This window comes from Mercenaria mercenaria, chromosome 3 (assembly GCF_021730395.1).
Source record: "Mercenaria mercenaria strain notata chromosome 3, MADL_Memer_1, whole genome shotgun sequence".
NCBI classification, from domain to species: Eukaryota; Metazoa; Mollusca; class Bivalvia; order Venerida; family Veneridae; genus Mercenaria; species Mercenaria mercenaria.
In genome coordinates, this window is record NC_069363.1 from 77,918,760 (window position 1) to 77,937,555 (window position 18,796).

At 35.9% G+C, this 18,796-nt stretch overlaps 1 protein-coding gene across 1 annotated transcript in view; it reads left to right on the plus strand.

Moving 5' to 3' along the window:
* The window catches only part of LOC123524323 (microtubule-actin cross-linking factor 1, isoforms 1/2/3/4/5-like), a 158,373-nt gene that overhangs the window by 36,623 nt on the left and 102,954 nt on the right, over positions 1–18,796 (plus strand). The window contains exons 7-22 of the mRNA XM_053539774.1: positions 1,905–2,029; positions 2,493–2,750; positions 3,093–3,426; positions 4,327–4,404; positions 5,375–5,536; positions 6,012–6,044; positions 7,515–7,619; positions 8,275–8,370; positions 8,595–8,864; positions 9,436–9,498; positions 9,850–9,941; positions 12,271–12,560; positions 15,706–15,863; positions 16,304–16,464; positions 17,381–17,519; positions 18,275–18,465. Of these exons, the coding sequence (XP_053395749.1) occupies positions 1,905–2,029; positions 2,493–2,750; positions 3,093–3,426; positions 4,327–4,404; positions 5,375–5,536; positions 6,012–6,044; positions 7,515–7,619; positions 8,275–8,370; positions 8,595–8,864; positions 9,436–9,498; positions 9,850–9,941; positions 12,271–12,560; positions 15,706–15,863; positions 16,304–16,464; positions 17,381–17,519; positions 18,275–18,465 (2,555 nt within the window). The remainder of the gene's footprint in view (positions 1–1,904; positions 2,030–2,492; positions 2,751–3,092; positions 3,427–4,326; positions 4,405–5,374; positions 5,537–6,011; positions 6,045–7,514; positions 7,620–8,274; positions 8,371–8,594; positions 8,865–9,435; positions 9,499–9,849; positions 9,942–12,270; positions 12,561–15,705; positions 15,864–16,303; positions 16,465–17,380; positions 17,520–18,274; positions 18,466–18,796) is intronic.

The window sequence follows — 18,796 nt, forward strand, 5'->3', positions numbered from 1 at the left end:
TTAAGGGGTAGGTAAGGGGAGTAGGGTTCAGTATCAAAAGTGTATTTCTTTCCTTTTTGACTGGTTGAATAGCAGTACAGAGGAAAAACATAACTGTATCGAGACTGAAAAAGTGATTCTTTGCTTCACAAATGTAGCAGGTTTGCCATCATAGAGGTATCTGCACACTAATGTTATATATTTCAAATTGGGGGGTGGAGGGGGGGGTGGGGGAGGGGGTCCAGTTTCAGCTTTGTTCGCAAGTTTGATCCCCAGGCGGGCCATAATTATGTTATCCGTGACAGTTTAATAAAAGGCATTGTGTCTAAAATCATTCGTCCTCTACCTCTGATTCATGTGAGGAAGAGGTTTATACTAAGACAGAATCCAGTAACACTGGTCATGTTAACTGCCCCTCATAAGATAGCTGAAATACTGTTAAAAAATGGCATTAAATCAAAAACAAATAAATGAAAAGAGGTAGCACTGTATAGTATACAAACAGTGTATGAGCCTATTTTTTTTCTCATAAATAGTATTTTCAATAATTACTGGTTAATGACTCAATATTTGTATCGAGATATTCTTGACTGATAATGTTTTATTGAAAGCAAAACTATTTTATCTCCATATATAGAATGTAATTAAGTATGTCAACCTCAAATATAAAAAAAGATGTAATAAAAATTGCTTTTTTCAATAAAAATGTAGCTCTGATGCAGAACTGTTGAATACTTGAACGAAAAAAGTTGACGTAAAATCATTTTGTCAGTCAGCAAATACTTAAAGTAAATTGTTACGGGAGGCCGATCAAAGAAGGCTGTATTGATCACAGATTACCAGGTCTTGTTAGAATAGATGTTGTACAAATACAGACAATTTGTCTTGTAAACAAGCGATGGAACCAAAATTCTGCTACTTTTCTGGTCTTATTTTTTGGGTTTGTAAAGCTCTACAGATAAACTTAGTTAACCCTTGTAATGTTTTTCGCTTTTGTCACAATGTTTTTTGTAGCTATTTGTTGTAAAATGAGCATAGAGAGCTCAAGTTTAGCTTTGCATAGATCCATAAGTCCAAGCTTCTTGTATGTCTGATCATGATAAAGTTTTGTAAGCGTATTGGTAATTGAAAACATTTGTGATGAAGATCATGTTCTTGGATGGTAGGAAGTTTATACATAATTATGCCTTAAATCCCTTTTTTTACACCTCTCTAAAAGCACTTTCCTTAGAATTGTGTAGAAAACAACAAGAATTTCAAGGAATGATGTTATCAGCAGACACTCTGTCCATGCATAACCTCCCTCGGGGAAACTTTCTGGCATTTATTCACTTGTCTGGTTTCTGCATTTCTCACAAAACTGTTTATTTCATATAACCTTGCTCTGACAGTGTCAATAACAATAAGAGGTTAAAAATAGATTGTAATTACCACAAAACTTCAGGTTTGCTTATATTCCTGTCATTTTCAAATATGGTGAATAATGTTGCAGACATTACTAGCCAATTTAGGATCTCCCATTGGAATAGATATTTTGATGTGGCCATTGAACCAAATGCATAATATTCCAAATTATTTGGCCTCTAACTGATCTTATAATTTGAATGTTGAGTTATTGTAGTTCAGGTTTCAAGGTTATAATATTGATTTTGGAGACCAGTCTCAAAATACTGCCATGCTATTAGTCAGTTTCAAGTCATGAGTTTAAAATTGACCAATCAGATGCTGAAGATTCCCGACTGGTTTCCAAATTTAGTTCTTTAATCTCTGGCCCAGAACTAGGAGTATGTGAACTAAGTTGACAAAAAAAATAAGATAATTGACTGAAAATTACTGTTGAAAAATGATATTTTGCTTTAGAAAAAAAGAAAACTGAAAAATAATGAATACTTTTATGCTAATGAAGATCTTTTGACTGTTTGCAGAGTACTGGTGCCTCTCACCTTGGTTCTGATGATGAGTTATACCCCGACAATATTAACCGGTTATGGAATCGGTTTGAGCACGTCCAACAAGAAAGAGAAATGGCTGTACAACAGGAAATTGTTAGGTATATTGAATATCTGTCACTACTTACTTACTTCGCTAAATTGTAAAAACTATTTATAGCCGAGTTACACTTCAGAATATTTCTTTGGAATATCTAAGTACATCTACAGTAGAAACCTGCTAAATCAGCATAATTACCCTACAATTTTGCATTTATTCCACAATGAGGGAAGTGTGTCTCCTACTTGTTTGTTACGCATACCCCAGAAGATACAAAATAGGAGTGTTTCTATGCAAAATCCAACGTTAGGGCTTTGCGGCCAGTAAAGGTTCAAATCAGTGCACACCCATACTGTTTATTTATCAATTTCAGCTTTTGTATAGAACTGATAAGCAAAGGATATGGCTCCGGTCAGACTGGCTGATCTTGATCCTTACGGGTAGCAAATCCCCAAAGGTTGGTTTTTGGCACAGTGGTGCTCCTATTATATGTCCCTGCTATTCTACAGCTTAATTAATTCCAGATTGGAGAGATTACAAAGGTTGGCAGAGAAATTACACAGAGAATCAAAATATAGTGAAGACAGTCTCAATGACCTTGAGAGACGCATTCAAGATGAAGAACGTCGGGCCGAGACTTTACACCCATTTGAAGCAAAGCGTAACTGTGATGCATTAGAAAGAGCCTTGAAAACAATAGAAGACAACGTCCATTCACTGCTGCGTGATGCACAGGCACTGCAGGATGGTAGATACGCAAACTCAGAAAATATTTATAAAAGGTAAGGGAGACAATCTGGTTGTTTTGACATTGAATACTACAACTGCCTGAAAAAATTACGTGTTAATGTTGCCCAAATTATTATGTTGACATGCTTGAATTTTTTCATCATTGCTTATAATGCAAACTTTACTTATCTTCTTGCTTTTTCATTTTATGTTCATTCATTTAAAGTTTCAGGTCTTTAAAGTTATTGTTCGTTGGTGTCATTTTCATCTGAAAAAATCAGTCTAAAAAATGAACCATTATTTAATTGTAGAATAAAATTCTTAAGATATTATTTCATGTTTTAAGAGGTTTAAATAGCAGTACTTAACTCGATTTATTGAATCATTTTTTTCAGAGTTTCAGCTTTAAGATTACGGGTATCGCAATTAAGAACAGAACTCTTTAGCAATGTGATACAAAAACTCATTTCCAAGTCGTACGTAGAAGAAGGGATCACCACAACACGACGTCGTGAAGTCGTCACTGAAGTACGTCTCGTGGAAAATAACCCAACATTTAGACATGTGCAGCATTGCCTTCAGTGGATTGAAGCGAAGCAAAATGCAATAGACATGCCAGATTTTGGCACGGATGCTCACAGTGCACAGATGAACTATAAAGAATACCAGGATGAACATGCCGAAATTGTCGCTTTTAAAAAGGAAATTGACAAGTGTATAAATGATAGAGTAAGTGAAATAGAACCTAAATGATAAGAGTAAATGAAATATATTAGCAATGATAAATGAAATATATTAGAAATGATAATTGAAATATATTAGAAATGATAAATGAAATATATTAGAAATGATAGTGTAAATGAAATATATTAGAAATGATAATTGAAATATATTAGAAATGATAAATGAAATATATTAGAAATGATAGAGTAATTGAAATAGAACCTAAATGATAGAGTAAATGAAATATATTAGAAATGATAGAGTAAATGAAATATATTAGAAATGATAGAGTAATTGAAATAAACAGTAAATGTAAGAGTAAGGTGAAATAGATTATGAAATATAGTTTGAAGTAAAATAAGAAATATATGATAGAGAAAGTGAAATAGAAAATAAATGATAAAGTAGAATAGATTATAAATGATAGGTTAAGTAAGAACACTACTTTTGCTCATGAGAAAATGTAAAAAGATGAGTTTGTGGTTGATGAAAATTTTAAATGCACCGATGTTCCATATATTTACAGTAGTATTTAAGATAGGATTGATAGTATGTGGTTATGAAAATGAATTCTTAATGATAAGTTTGAATTTAAGTATGTCTAAACTACTTTATAATGCAAAAATGCAAGGCGAAATAGAAGTTTTGCCTTCCAGTGTAGAAGTTTTATTATCAAAACATAAGAATTATGTACAATTTTATGATGACACTTTCATGGCCGTATTAGCATTTGAATACTTCATCAGAATGAAAATTTATGTTTTTAAGATATCAGCTTTATCTATCATTAACTGATATGTATATCCCGCCTTTGCCCTTGAATTCTTGTTTTTGCATATTGAAATCAGTGTTTGCATACATTTAGACATTTATTATGTCGTAAATATCATACATTGTATATTTCAGAGAAATTTGTCCCCTGATGAACAAGATTTATACACAGAATGGCTGTCTAAAGTGGAAGTTGCCTACTCTTTACTAAGTGTAAGTGATAGATTAGATGGAGTTCGGGTCTTGTATATATGTCATAGAGGTAGATCAATGTGCAGCAAGGCAAAATCTGAAACTTACTGCCTGAAAGTACCATTCCAGTGCTCTCCCTGATTTAGTAATGAAGTTTATAACATCAGCATATATTTGTAAAGATAAGACTTTGAATTGTTAGTGTAGTTGGTCTTCAAATAATAGGGTATAAATATTTCAGACTTTTAGTTATGTGAAAGCTCATTTTGGCAAGGGATCTCATTTTATGTCAGATAGTTAACCTTTAGCCTGCTGCCGGCATATGTGTCTGCCTGTGCGACCAGGCTGATCATGGTCTGCACTGTTCGCTATTCAGTCAGTAAGTTTTCAGTGAACACACCATTGAATAATAAATGGTATTGCCCAAATTGAATGACAGACCAGTCCATTTTAGAAATTTAGCAGGGTAAAGGTTAAAGCTGATGTTAAAGGTAATGGAAATTGATTATCAAAAATCTTAATATTGCTTAAAGGTCCTTACATTATAATGTGTCAGCTTACATTCCGACATGGTAAAATGTATAATTGAGCCACATCTTGAGAAAACCAACATAGTGCATTTGCGACTAGCATGGATCCAGACCAGCATGTGCATCTGTGCAGTCTGGTCAGGATCCATACTGTTGACTGTTAACGTTCAAATGCTATTGCAATTAGAGAAACCATTAGCGAATAGTGGATCCTGACCAAACTGTGTGGATGCACAGGCTGACCTGGATCCATGCTGTTCACAAATGCACTATGTTGGTTTTCTTGCGGTGCGGCTCAATTATGTCCTCCAACATCTCGTTTTACTGCACTTGTATATAAACAATACTTAAACTGAAGAAAAGGTAGATGCTGCATTTAACAGAAATACTGTTGGAAAATCAAACAAACAAACATGAATTTAATAATCGTGCATTATAAACATGCATGTTTTTTATTTCAGAACAACTCAAGTCGCAGAGTGAAGGGTCTAGAGTCCCTAATAGAATTCCTTCAAGCTGCGACGCAGGAGCTGATCTGGTTGAATGAGAAAGAGGAGGTTGAAGTAACACGTGACTGGAGCTCTAGTCGATTGAATGTCCCCTCAATCGACGAGTTCTACAAGGTGCATTTTACAGACTTTTTATTTGCCATTTATGACAGTTTTGGATTGCAGTGGTTAAAACGTCACTTGACAGTTTGAAAATGTCACTGGTTATAAATGTGTGAAATTAAAAGTTTCTTGAGTACTTAATTAAAATGCATGTTTTAGGAAATGCTGTGTTAGTGTGTGCAATGTATACCAGATTACCTTTTTAAGTATAGTTGAACTTCGTTTAGGTGAACACCACAGGGAAGACTTAAACATGCGTATTGAACAGAGGTCTTTGCTCTTGAGAGGTTTAAAATATTCATAAAAATTTATCAAATTTTAAAGAAAATATCAGTTATTGTAGAGAGGTGATGGCTCTTTGTAGGTGACCGCAGTTTTTCTGTATTGTACTCGGCACACAAACCATGTCAAAAGGAAACATATTTACTAGTTATAAGCCAATAAGTTTTAAAGATGATATAAAACTTTTTAATGTGTGAAATTGTAGGGATATCCAGTGTTTGGACACAATTTTGGACAGGTTAGAACAGAGGGGTTGAAGGAATTATGTTGAAAAAAATGAGCCACGTCATGAGAAAACCAACATAGTGCATTTTCGACCAGCATGTATCCAGACCAGCCTGCGCATCCGCGCAGTCTGGTAAGGATCCATGCCGTTCGCCAACGGTTTCTCTAATTGCAATAGGCTTTGAAAGCTAACAGCATGGATCCTGACCACACTGCGCAGATGAGCAGGCTGTTCTGTATCCATGCTGGTCGCAACCGCACTATGTTGGTTTTCTCATGGCGCGACTCAAATGATTATGTTTATCCCAATACCAGCTTCATATGTTTTATTTTCGCAAATTATTTGAAATATCAGTGCTCATATGTTATGTTTACATAACACATAAAAATTATATGAAAATGATGACTGCATGTAAAAAGGAATTAACCTAGCTTCAAAAGATATGTAATAATGTTGATATTATCTTCATAGCCGTGGCATGATTGGTCAATCGGCTGTTTTGCTTGTCAAACTTTTGCATGAAAAGAATGGAGCTTAAGTGGTGACATGTTCGTATTGCCAGCATATAAGTGAATAAGAAATTCTGCTAAGATAATGTTCAGTGAACTAAATTAGAAATACGATTATTACTGTAACAATCCTATTGATTTTTTGGAAGTCTGCATGGTTAAAGTCATTGTATATAGGTACATAAGGAAGTTAGAATTTTAAGCATCTCTACAGGAGAATAGCAACTCATATAGAACTTGTTTGAATTTATGCCAAAAGCTGTAGCAGATTCCATTCCTAGTATGTCCAAAAAAATAAATAAATAAATAAATAAATGAGTCACAATGTGTATTATTTAATATTGTTTTAACCACTTTAAGTTAATTTTGTTGTAGAGAAATATGTTTATTTACTTGTATAGTTTATCCTTGTAAAACCTTGGTCCTGTGGGGAAGTTGTGTATTCACAGGCTTATACAATCTATATGGACTTATTTTGAATGACCGCCCATTGGCTGTGGTTGCTGTTCAGGTATTTGGTAACCCTCCCCAGTGTAATGAGTCAGCCAATGAAATCTGTCGATACAAACTACTAGTTCCAGTACCATGGTTAATGCATGCATCTCAAGGCCTGGAGCAAGCAGCCTATGCTCTGACCATGATGTGAGATTGGCTGAACTATGGTTGCAGTTAATGTAAATTGGTAGTCCATAGTTTTCTTAGTCCATAGTTTTCTTAGTCCATAACTTTCATGCAAAATTAGCTGTAATTTTATTGCCTTTTGTGGGAGAAATTTATTTGTAAGGTTAGTTAATAGGATCAGTGTGAACTGTATTAATTTATTTATCTAATAATTAACCTAATGGAACTTAAAGGAACACATTTATTGGAAGGGTTAAATTGTTATTACCGAAACAACTCAATTTTCTTTAAATAGGGGTAGGTGTTTACATGTCTATGAACAATTTTAAATGTTTGTGTTGTGTTGTTGCAGAATCTCCTACATGAGATGAAGGCCAGAGAAGCCCAGTTCAACTCTGTACAGGACAGGGGTAATTCCATGGTCCTGGATCGGCACCCAGCAGCCAAAACTATTGAGGTATAAGGATTTAATAAGATTGATCAAGTGATGATAGACTTATTCTTCTTTCTTTATGTACACACTTAAATTGGTTGCCATGGTACTTTTCCTTTTAATCCGGGCCTCCATGATTTAATGGTTAATCTTGCTTAATTTGATTCACACTTGTTAGGTAGTGAGATCTTGCTGGGATTGTAGAACTTTTTCATACGAGGAAGTCATCTAGTTCAACTTGCATGTATAAGTTGTGCCTGAAATCATGCCTGGAGGGACAACTGGAGTCTTCATTACAACTAGAAAGTCGTCGTATGACCTAAATTTGTGTTGATGTGGCTTAAAACACAACAAAAAACAAGACATGCCGTACTATCTTGGAAGCTTAAGTTTTACACAGCAGCTTTTATACAGTAATAGATGCAGTTGTGTTCAAGAAATAATACTTATTTAGTGGTTAGCTAACCAGGTTAGGGCTCAAAGACATGTGGGTGGTTAGCTAACCAGGTTAGGGCTCAAAGACATGTGGTATTGTGCAATTTTCTGTTTAACGGATGAATTTTTATATGTTATTAAGTGAAGTGTATCTGATGAGTCTACCTTGACAGACTTTGGTTACAAATTTTGGTCTTAATTACTTTCATACATGTTTTACAATTGTTTTTCGTGTTCATTTCAGGCGTATATGTCCCAGATGCAGTCTCAATGGTCGTGGCTTTTACAGCTGTCCGTATGTCTCGATGCTCACGTAAAACATGCTTCTGCCTATTATCAGGTAACTTTGATTTTGAAAATTGACTTGGCTTGAACTCATTTAATTTCATGGGTAAAAAATGTTGTGCTATTGGACGAAATGGCTACTTTGTTCAGATACGAACTTGTGGATTTCAACTTTCCTCGCTAAAAGAATGGGAACTTTGCTTGTTCATTGGGAATTAATTTTGTAAAATGATGCAACCAGGAAAATTATTCCTTCACGAATATTTTGTTCATTTTCAGTTTTTCGAAGAAGCATCTGAATGTGAGCAGTGGATGTCACGGCAGGCTGATTCTATAAATATCCGCTACAGTGATGACAGCCAATCAGTAGAGACCTTGCAGACGCTGCTGCGTGAGTTGCAAGAGTTATCGGATGTGATGTCGGAGTACGAGAGACGAGTGTCGTCGCTCACACTGAGAAGTCGAGAAATCATTCCATTGAAACAAAGAGGGCAGCCTGTGTTCTCTGAACTTAGATGTAGATGTCTTTGTATATACAAACAACCTCCTGTAAGTTATCTTGAATTATATAGCCTGTTTCAAAGGTAGAGATAAACTCCAATTAAAGTTGTTTCGAATATATAGTCTGTTTCAAAGCTAGAAAAATTCCACTAAAACTAAGAGGATTGTCATTCTAAGTGTAGCTTGAAATATATAGCCCGTTCAAAGATGAAACTGAGGGCTGCCAACTAAATGTAGTTGGGGATCTGTTGTCTGTTTAAAAAAAAAAATGCACTGAAAATTTATGTGTAAGTCTTTATTTACAATCCGGTATAAAAACTGTATTAATTTTATGGCTTATTGAGCCTGTCCATTTAGATCAGTAAGCAAGGCATAAGACTCAGGCCTGGAAAACTTGCTCAGTTACAATTTAACAGAAGACTGTGTCTGACGTCATTCCTCCTCTCTGATTCTAGTGAGAGAGTTGTTAATACTTGTGGATTTGAAGACAAGTCAGCACTGTTACAGAATCCAGATGTCTGATTACAGTACTGAACTAAATATGTAAGAAAAATGGTGGTATGTATTCTGTAGTTCTTAAAATGCTCGTCTTCAAAATATTTTATACTTTCTGTTACAGATGGTGCTTAACAAAGGAGAAGAAGTGATACTTCTAGATAATAGCCAGAAAATTAGATGGAGGGTAAGTTTTTATCTTTGCCAGATTTGAATAACTTGTTCTGGATATTGTAAGGAATGTTACGTTTCCAAAGTTTATTTAGATTTAAAACTTTGATTTAAATTTTTTTAATGTTATTTATAAGCTTTAAAACATACATCTGTGAAATTTTTTACTGCAATTTTGAGAAATTCAGACTACTGTGTCAGTGGATGGCCTTGGTTATAAATTTATGGAATTAGGATATGCAGTGGCATGTGAACATTCAGATTTGTTTTTGCATGTACTGTTTATTGAAGAAACATGATAGGAGTCCTTGAGACAGTAAGAATAGTGTTATGTAAATTGCAACATTTTCCCCCGTATTTATTGCAGGTACGTACATTGCGAGGGGAAGAAGATCTTGTGCCATCTGTGTGTCTGTTAATACCTCCACCTAACTACGAGGCTATTGAATTTGCTGATAGGTAAATGAATTCCTAGATTTCATTGACGTTATACTAAGGCTGAACGTTGAAACGTTCTTACTTTACAGTAAAAATGTTAAGCGTATAGACGTACTACGTGTCAGGAACAGCTGAAGTTATGAGGGTGCATCAGTTGCCAAGTGATGAAAGTCACTGACTTGGAAGAACTTGATTCTGACCTTAGTAGGTTCAAGTCCTGCTTAGGTTATTGTGTTGAGAGAGCAATCAGTTAGTTTGTGTAAGATCAGTTGGTATGCTGAGGTAGAATAAAATGGCCAGAGGGTCATACTGGATCTTCCTCCATTGTGAAAGCTGAAAAATCAGCTTTGGATTTTGTGGCATTGATTTTCTAAGACTGCCTGAGTACATAGGAACTGGTGAAAAATTAAGGAATTCTGGTATGTTACATATTGTATACCAGAAATCAAAGTTGTGTTTTTAGCTCACCTGAGCACAAAGTGCTCAGGTTGAGGTATTGTGATCGCTCACCGTCCGGCGTCCGTCCGTCCGTCCGTCCGTCCGCACTTTCCTTTAAACAACATCTCCTCCTAAACCAACAGGCCAATTTTGATGAAACTTCACAGGGATGTTCCTTGGATGGCCCCCTTTCAAAATTGTTCAAAGAATTGAATTCCATGCAGAACACTGGTTGCCATGGCAACCGAAAGGAAAAACTTTAAAAATCTTCTTCTCAAAAACCAGAAGCCCTAGAGCTTAGATATTTGGTGTGAAGCATTGCCTAGTGGACCTCTACCAAGTTTGTTCAAATCATGACCCTGGGGTCAAAATTGACCCCGCCCCAGGGGTCACTTGATTTTACATAAGAAAATCTTAAAAAATCTTCTTCTCAAAAACCAGAAGCCTTAGAGCTTAGATATTTGACATGTAGCATTGCCTAGTGGACCTCTACTAAAATTGTTCAAATCATGACCCCGGGGTCAAAATTGACCCCGCCCCAGGGTCACTTGATTTTACATAGGAAAATCTTCAAAAAATTTCTAAAAATAAACCAGAAGGCCTAGAGCTTAGATATTTCACATGTAGCATTGCCTAGTGGACCTTTACAAAATTTGTTCAAATCATGGCCCCCGGGGTCAAAATTGACCCCGCCCCAGGGGTCACTTGATTTTACATAGGAAAATATTTAAAAAATCTTCTTCTCAAAAACCAGAAGTCCTAGAGCTTAGATATTTGACATGTAGCATTGCCTAGTGGACCTTTACTAAAGTTATTCAAATTATGACCCGGGGGTCAAAATTGACCCCGCCCTAGGGGTCACTTGACTTTACATAGAAAAATCTTCAAAAGTTTTCTAAAAATAAACCAGAAGGCCTAGAGCTTAGATATTTCACATGTAGCATTACCTAGTGGACCTCTACAAAATTTGTTCATATCATGACCCCCTGGGTCAAAATTGACCCCGCCCCAGGGGTCACTTGATTTTACATAGGAAAATCTTCAAAAATTTTCTAAAAATAAACTAGAAGGCCTAGAGACTAGATATTTGACATGTGGCATTGCCTAGTGGACCTCTACAAAATTTGTTCAAACCTTGTCCTCCGGGATCAAAATTGACTCCGCCCTAGGGGTCACTTGATTTTACATAGAAAAATCTTTAAAAAAAAATCTAAAAATAAACCAGAAGGCCTAGATCTTAGATATTTGACATGTAGCATTGCCTATTAGACTTTTACAAAGTTTATTCAAATCATGACCCCTGGGGTCAAATTGACCCTGCCCCATGGGGTTACTTGATTGTACATAGAAAAATCTTCAAAATTTTCTAAAAATAAACCAGAAGAGCTTAGATATTTGACATGTAGCATTGCCTAGTGGACCTCTACAAAAAGTTTTCAAATCTTGTTTTTAAAGTTACTTAAAGAAAATTTCAACTATATTTTCTCATAATTCTTTTGATTGATTTCTATTATGATCTTTTGACCTTGAAGCCTTGTCCTTAAGTGCAATGATAACAGGTGAGCGATATAGGGCCATCATGGCCCTCTTGTATTAACATTTCATTTATATACTATATCTGTTTGGCCTCTATGAGAAAGTGGGTTGCTGCTGTTCCTGATTTGGACTGGCTTATAAAAAGTTTATAGCCCTACATGTATTCTTGTCAATGCCTAAAATAAATTTCAGGAAGGGAACTGCCATAAAAGCTGTAGTTGGTTTGACTTTAAACACAACAAAACAAATGAACAGTTTTGCAAAGTAGCTTAGTAAAGGGTCTAGATGAAAAATCGAGTATTGAATGATTTTATGTGGATTTCTTGGAATGAAAATGTTTCACTCTCTAAATTCCCTGTTTTAATTTTTTTTTCAGATTAAAAATACAATTTGACCACTTACAAAGTTTACTTAGAATGCGCAAGAGAAAGATGAGCAAAAATATGGTGCTGGGAACCATCAATTTGATACAAGGCTGGGACCTGGCTCAGTTCCAAGCCTTGGACCCAGTGAGACGCGAGGCCCTGATGCGGGCACTGAACGAGGATGCAACCAAGTTGATCGCCGAGGTCGGGGAGGGGGATAGAGACATGAGGCATCTGAGAGACAGATTAAATGAATGCAATCAACACTTTCAGAACCTCACAGCAGCGGTCAGTGAAGAAGGTATGTGGGAAAATTTGAAGTATATGCTTGAGTGCATGAGTTAATGCATTATTCTGCTGAAATAGGAGAAAATTTAATTTTCCCTGACAAAAATTTTGGAGTTATTTGACATAAGTGTTGTTGAGATAAATATCCTGTAAGTGGAATCTGTAGAATATATTTTTTTTTACATTTCATCAGTTATGTATGCTTTAAATCTCAGAAAGATACTCAAAACAATTTCAGTAACTAAAATCTGATAATCAGGTTATGCCAAAAAAAAAAAAAAGTGATTTGTCAGAATGTAGGTGGCATAGTCACCTTACTATAAGGGGAGACCACCTAGAAGGAGACTGCTTTTGTTGTTATGTTCATTGGAGGCTGGGTTACTTATATGCAGAAGTTGTTGTTTATTTGAGGTGTGTGAGTGATATTTGTGTGATTAATCTTAAAGCTGTGTATTGTCACCCGTACAAAATTTTGTAACACCAAAAACAAATACATATTGTCGAACCTCATTCAGTAAAAGTTTACAAGTAAAATTGAAACCCAACAATTTTTCAAGTTACTATGTTGCTTTCCTAAATGATTGGCTTTCCTGTCAGTAGTCAAAGAACTGTTTGACAGGTAAGCCATTCAGTAAGTGTTCTATTACATGACATCAGAGTTCATTTTTAAAGTTTTATTGTTAGCTCGACTTTTCGAAGAAAAAGTAGAGCTATTGCACTTGCCCGGTGTAGGCGTCAGCGTCGTTTTTAGCTCACCTGTCACATAGTGACAAGGTGAGCTTTTGTGATCACGCAGCGTCCGTCGTCTGTGCGTCCGTCCGTGCGTGCGTGCGTCCGTCCGTAAACTTTTGCTTGTGACCACTCTAGAGGTCACATTTTTTGTGGGATCTTTATGAAAGTTGGTCAGAATATTCATCTTGATGATATCTAGGTCAAGTTCGAAACTGGGTCACGTGCCTTAAAAAACTAGGTCAGTAGGTCTAAAAATAGAAAAACCTTGTGACCTGTCTAGAGGCCATATATTTCATAAGATCTTCATGAAAATTGGTCAGAATGTTCAACTTGATGATATCTAGATCAAGTTCGAAACTGGGTCACGTGCCATCAAAAACTAGGTCAGTAGGTCTAAAAATAGAAAAACCTTGTGACCTCTCTAGAGGCCATATATTTCACAAGATCTTCATGAAAATTGGTCAGAACCTTTACCTTGATGATATCTAGGTCAAGTTCGAAACTGGGTCATGTGCCTTCAAAAACTAGGTCAGTAGGTCAAATAATAGAAAAACCTTGTGACCTCTCTAGAGGCCATATTTTTCATGGGATCTGTATGAAAGTTGGTCTGAGTGTTCATCTTGATGATATCTAGGTCAAGTTCGAAAGTGGGTCACGTGCCATCAAAAACTAGGTCAGTAGGTCAAATAATAGAAAAACCTTGTGACCTCTCTAGAGGCCATATTTTGCATGGGATCTGTATGAAAATTGGTCTGAATGTTCAACTTGATGATATCTAGGTTAAGTTCGAAACAGGGTCATGTGCGGTCAAAAACTAGGTCAGTAGGTCTAAAAATAGAAAAACCTTGTGACCTCTCTAGAGGCCATACTTGTGAATGGATCTCCATAGAAATTGGTCAGAATGTTCATCTTGATGATATCTAGGTCAAGTTTGAAAGTGGGTCACGTGCCGTCAAAAAGTAGGTCAGTAGGTCAAATAATGAAAAAACGTTGTGACCTCTCTAGAGGCCATATTTTTCATGAGATCTGTATGAAAGTTGGTCTGATTGTTTATCTTGATGATATATAGGTCAGTTTAGAAATTGGGTCAACTGCAGTCAAAAACTAGGTCAGTAGGTCTTAAAATAGAAAAACCTTGTGACCTCTCTAGAGGCCATACCCTTTAATGGATCTTCATGAAAATTGGTCAGAATGTTCACCTTGATGATATCTAGGTCAAGTTTGAAACTGGGTCACGTGCCTTAAAAAACTAGGTCAGTAGGTCAAATAATAAAAAAACCTTGTGACCTCTCTAGAGGCCATACTTTTCATGGGATCTGTATGAAAGTTGGTCTGAATGTCCATCTTGTTGATATCTAGGTCAGATTTGGAACTGGGTCAGCTGCGGTTAAAAACTAGGTCAGTAGGTCTAAAATTAGAAAAAAATTTTGACCTCTCTAGAGGCCATATTTTTCAATGGATCTTGATGAAATTTGATCTGAGTGTTCACCTTGATGATATCTAGGTCAATTTCGAAACTGGGTCACGTGCGGTCAAAAACTAGGCCAGTAGGTATAAAAATAGAAAAACCTTGTGACCTCTCTAGAGGCTATATTTTTCATGAGATCTTCATGAAAATTAATGAGAATGTTCACCTTGATGATATCTAGCTAAATTTCAAAACAGGATCATGTACCTTCGAAAACTAGGTCAATAGGTCAAATAATAGAAAAACCTTGTGACCTCTCTAGAGACCATATTTTTCAGTAGATCTTCATGAAAATTGGTCAGAATTTTTATCTTGATAATATCTAGGTCAAGTTCAAAACTGGGTCACATGAGCTCAAAAACTAGGTCACTATGTCAAATAATAGGAAAAATGACGTCATACTCAAAACTGGGTCGTGTGGGAACAGGTGAGCGATTCAGGACCATCATGGTCCTCTTGTTAATAAAGTCAGATATCTCTGTTACTATCAATGCTATTGACTTGAAACTTAAAATACTTATTTATCATCAAAGTCTACACCAGGAGAAACAATTCCCATAACTCTGATTTTAATTTTGACAGAATTATGCCCCTTTTTAACTTAGAATTTTTTGTTAAAGTTTTTGATAAAGTCAAAATAATATCTCTGTTACTACCAAAGCTTTTGACTTGAAACTTAAAATACTTATTTACCATAAAATTCTACACCAGGAGAAACAATCCCCATAACTCTGGTTTGAATTTTGACAGAGTTATGTCCCTTTTTAACTCAGAATTTTTTTACTGGCAAAGCTCTAATTCAGAGTTAAGCACTGAGAAAAGACGAGCGCTTACGGACAGCTCTTGTTTAATTTTTGACTAATTTGCCCAATAGACTTGTGTTGAATATAGACTGGTCAAACTATTAGGAGGACATTTATATTTCAAAGTTGTGTAATAATGTGCGGTTATATTTCAGAGCTGAGGAGAAGTAGAGGTCCTGACAAGGACTTTGTACAGAAGCTGGACTCAGTCAGTTACCAGCTGAGTTCCCTGGAACAGGACCTGCAGACTCGGATCCAGCAGCCACTACCTCATGACCAGCACAGCATGGACACGACCAGGAAGCAACAGTCTGTAAGTGATTATATTATATTAGATGTTCTACATTGTCCTATGTAGGTTTTCAAATCTTATAATATCTAAAAATGTCACTAGAGGCATATGAAAACCTATCCTGCAACACTAAACAGAATTTCAGGTTACTTTTTTTCTCAAACTTTTTTTGTGAAATAGAAATAAGAAGTTAATAACTTTGGCTGTTATGTTTCTTGAGAAAATATCAAAGATTTCATCTAGACTTAATCCTGGTTTTACAGTATACAGTTTCTGGTTGAAAAACTAGTAAACTGAATTGGTAACTTGCCAGACTGGTTGATGTTAAATTTGTAAATTTTGGTATGCGATCAAATCAGTAAAAAATCAAATTGTAATTTTGATGTGTATTTGTTAAGTGATATCTTGACTTTCCACAGAACAAAACACAAAATTGTGTAATCTGTTTTATTTAAATGCAGGAGTGGGAGAGAGCCTTGCAGAACCAGGAGGGTCCAGTAGAGCAGCTTAGAGCCTCGTACCGCCAACTCGGCACCAGTAGTCCACAGGCTGATGCTAAAGTACACTTTATTGATGAGAAGTGGGAACAGATGATCACTATAGGAAATGTGTATGCTGAAAGGTACGTACTAAAGTATGCTTCATTTATGTTAAATGGATAAGATAATCACTGTTCAGAATGTGTACTCTGAAAGGTAACTCCTAAGGTACAATTCATTGATGAAAAGTACTATTCATTGATGAGAAGTGAGATCATATATTCACTGTAGGGAATGTGTATGCTGAAATGTACATTGTAGATTTGAAATGGGATCAGACAATCACTGTAAGAAATGTGTATGGTGAAAAGTATATGAATAATAATAGACTAGAGGAAGAAGTGAGGTAGGGCAGGAGGTGTTTTGTGACTCAGTTTAGAAGTTTTAGGTTTAGATGACTCAGAAAATATCAGCAGAGAAAGATTTTGCCCAAGTATAAACCAGGCACTTGATACCTCATCCTGCTTGAAACAAATAACCAGAGGGGCACCTTGGATCTACCTGCACCAGTTGAACTGTAAAGTTGTTAAATGACTTGTAATTGTTTTTTAATTTATACTACTTTATTTTAAGTTGATTGTGAAGCAAGTTCTACAAGTTATATTAATCACTCTCAAAACCCCATTCCTGATGGAATCCTTTGCCACAATGGTACGAGAGAATAGAAGCTAGGTTCCCTTTTCATGCTGAGCGCCAGGCAAGGGAGCTCCTGGTACCATTTTTCATGTCTCTGATATGACGCGGCCGGGGATGGAACCCAAGACCTCCTGCACTCGAAGCGAACGCTCTACCTTTAGGCTATTGAGGCAGTCTTAAATGAATTTACTTGGTCATATGACCTGAAAGTAACAAAAAAAAAAAAAAAAAAAAGAAACAAAACAAACAGTTTACATTTTACATTGATAATATGAAAATTGCATAATTATAAACAAAATATATATTATATTTAATATTTTACCTCTCTCATCCTGGATGATATAACATGTGTTTTTATATCAGGTTGAAGATGCTGGACTCGTGCCTGAACAAACTGGACAGTCTTTGTGCCTTTGTAGCTGATCAGGAGGTGACCTTGGGTTCACAGGAAGGCATGTCCTCAGATCCTAGGGCACTCACAGCCCAGAGGGATGAATTACAGGTTAGAAAAAAAAATATTGTTTTGAAATTTTAGTATTTCCATTTATCCATAGTTTCAGAAGTAAAAAAGATTTCATCTAGATTTTGAAGTACACAGCTAGGCTTGAATGGAACAAATAAAAGAGTAAAAATTGAACAAGAAACTGGCTCTGAGGTTTTAGAAACTATGTTGTCTACTTTTAAAGCTTGCCCTTCTGCTTAGCTCAGTAGGGAGAAAATAGATCTATGGATTACAGGGTTACGAGTTTGATCACTGGTGATGCATATGTTCTAAGTGATTCATGTGGAGAACTTTAGATAACTTAGCGTTTAATTATGGAAAACAGGAACACTGGCTGGGTTTCTTGCCTAAGGATACATAGCTGAAGTACTGTTGAAAAACCAGCACATAACCATAGAAAAATGAGCCGGGTGATGAGAAAACCAACATAGTGGCTTTGCAACCAGCATGGATCCAGACCAATCTGCGCAGTCTGGTCAGGATCCATGCTGTTCGCTAACGGTTTCTCTAATTGCAGTAGGCTTTAAAAGCGAAAGTCAAGTATGAATCCTGACCAGACTGGCGGATGCACAGGTATCTAGCTGATCATGCTGGTCGCAAACCCACTATGTTGGTTTTCTTATGGCATGGCTCAAATTACTACTAAAGCTGAAATGTGACAGTAAGACCATTTTATACAGTCAAAACTTTAACGTCACAAAAGTATCAGTATTGTTGTTCTAATTCATACTGAAGGGAATACCTTAATTTTGCAGACAATTAAAACCTCACTTGAACAAAGACAATCAACGTTAGCAGCACTGGATGAAGATCTGACCTCACTACGAAGTGCTGTTGAGCGTAGTCGACCAGGCACATCACGACATCACGATGTTGAAGACCTCGAGAAGAAGGCCAGTAACTTGACAACCAGATGGAACAGCGTTAAAGAACAAGTAGATGAAAGGTGAGTATTTGATTGTTTTTATCTGTGTTAAAAATGAAATCCAATTTAAGGGTAAATCAGTTTGTTGCAGCCAAGTTTTAAAATGCAGCAAAATCTTAGAATGCTAGGTCTGATGACTTATAATTTGAGTTTTCATGGAAAAAGAAACAAACAAAAAAGTTGTAGTTATTTATGGTTTGAAGTTACAGTTAATTGCAACAAACATTAAATTGTGTATACAATGTACACTTCATATGCCAGTCGAGTTTGATATGTATTCTAAACATTTCATTCAGATTTTTTGTTTTTAATAAATCTATAGTGGTTGTCAGGACAAAATATTGTTACTGAA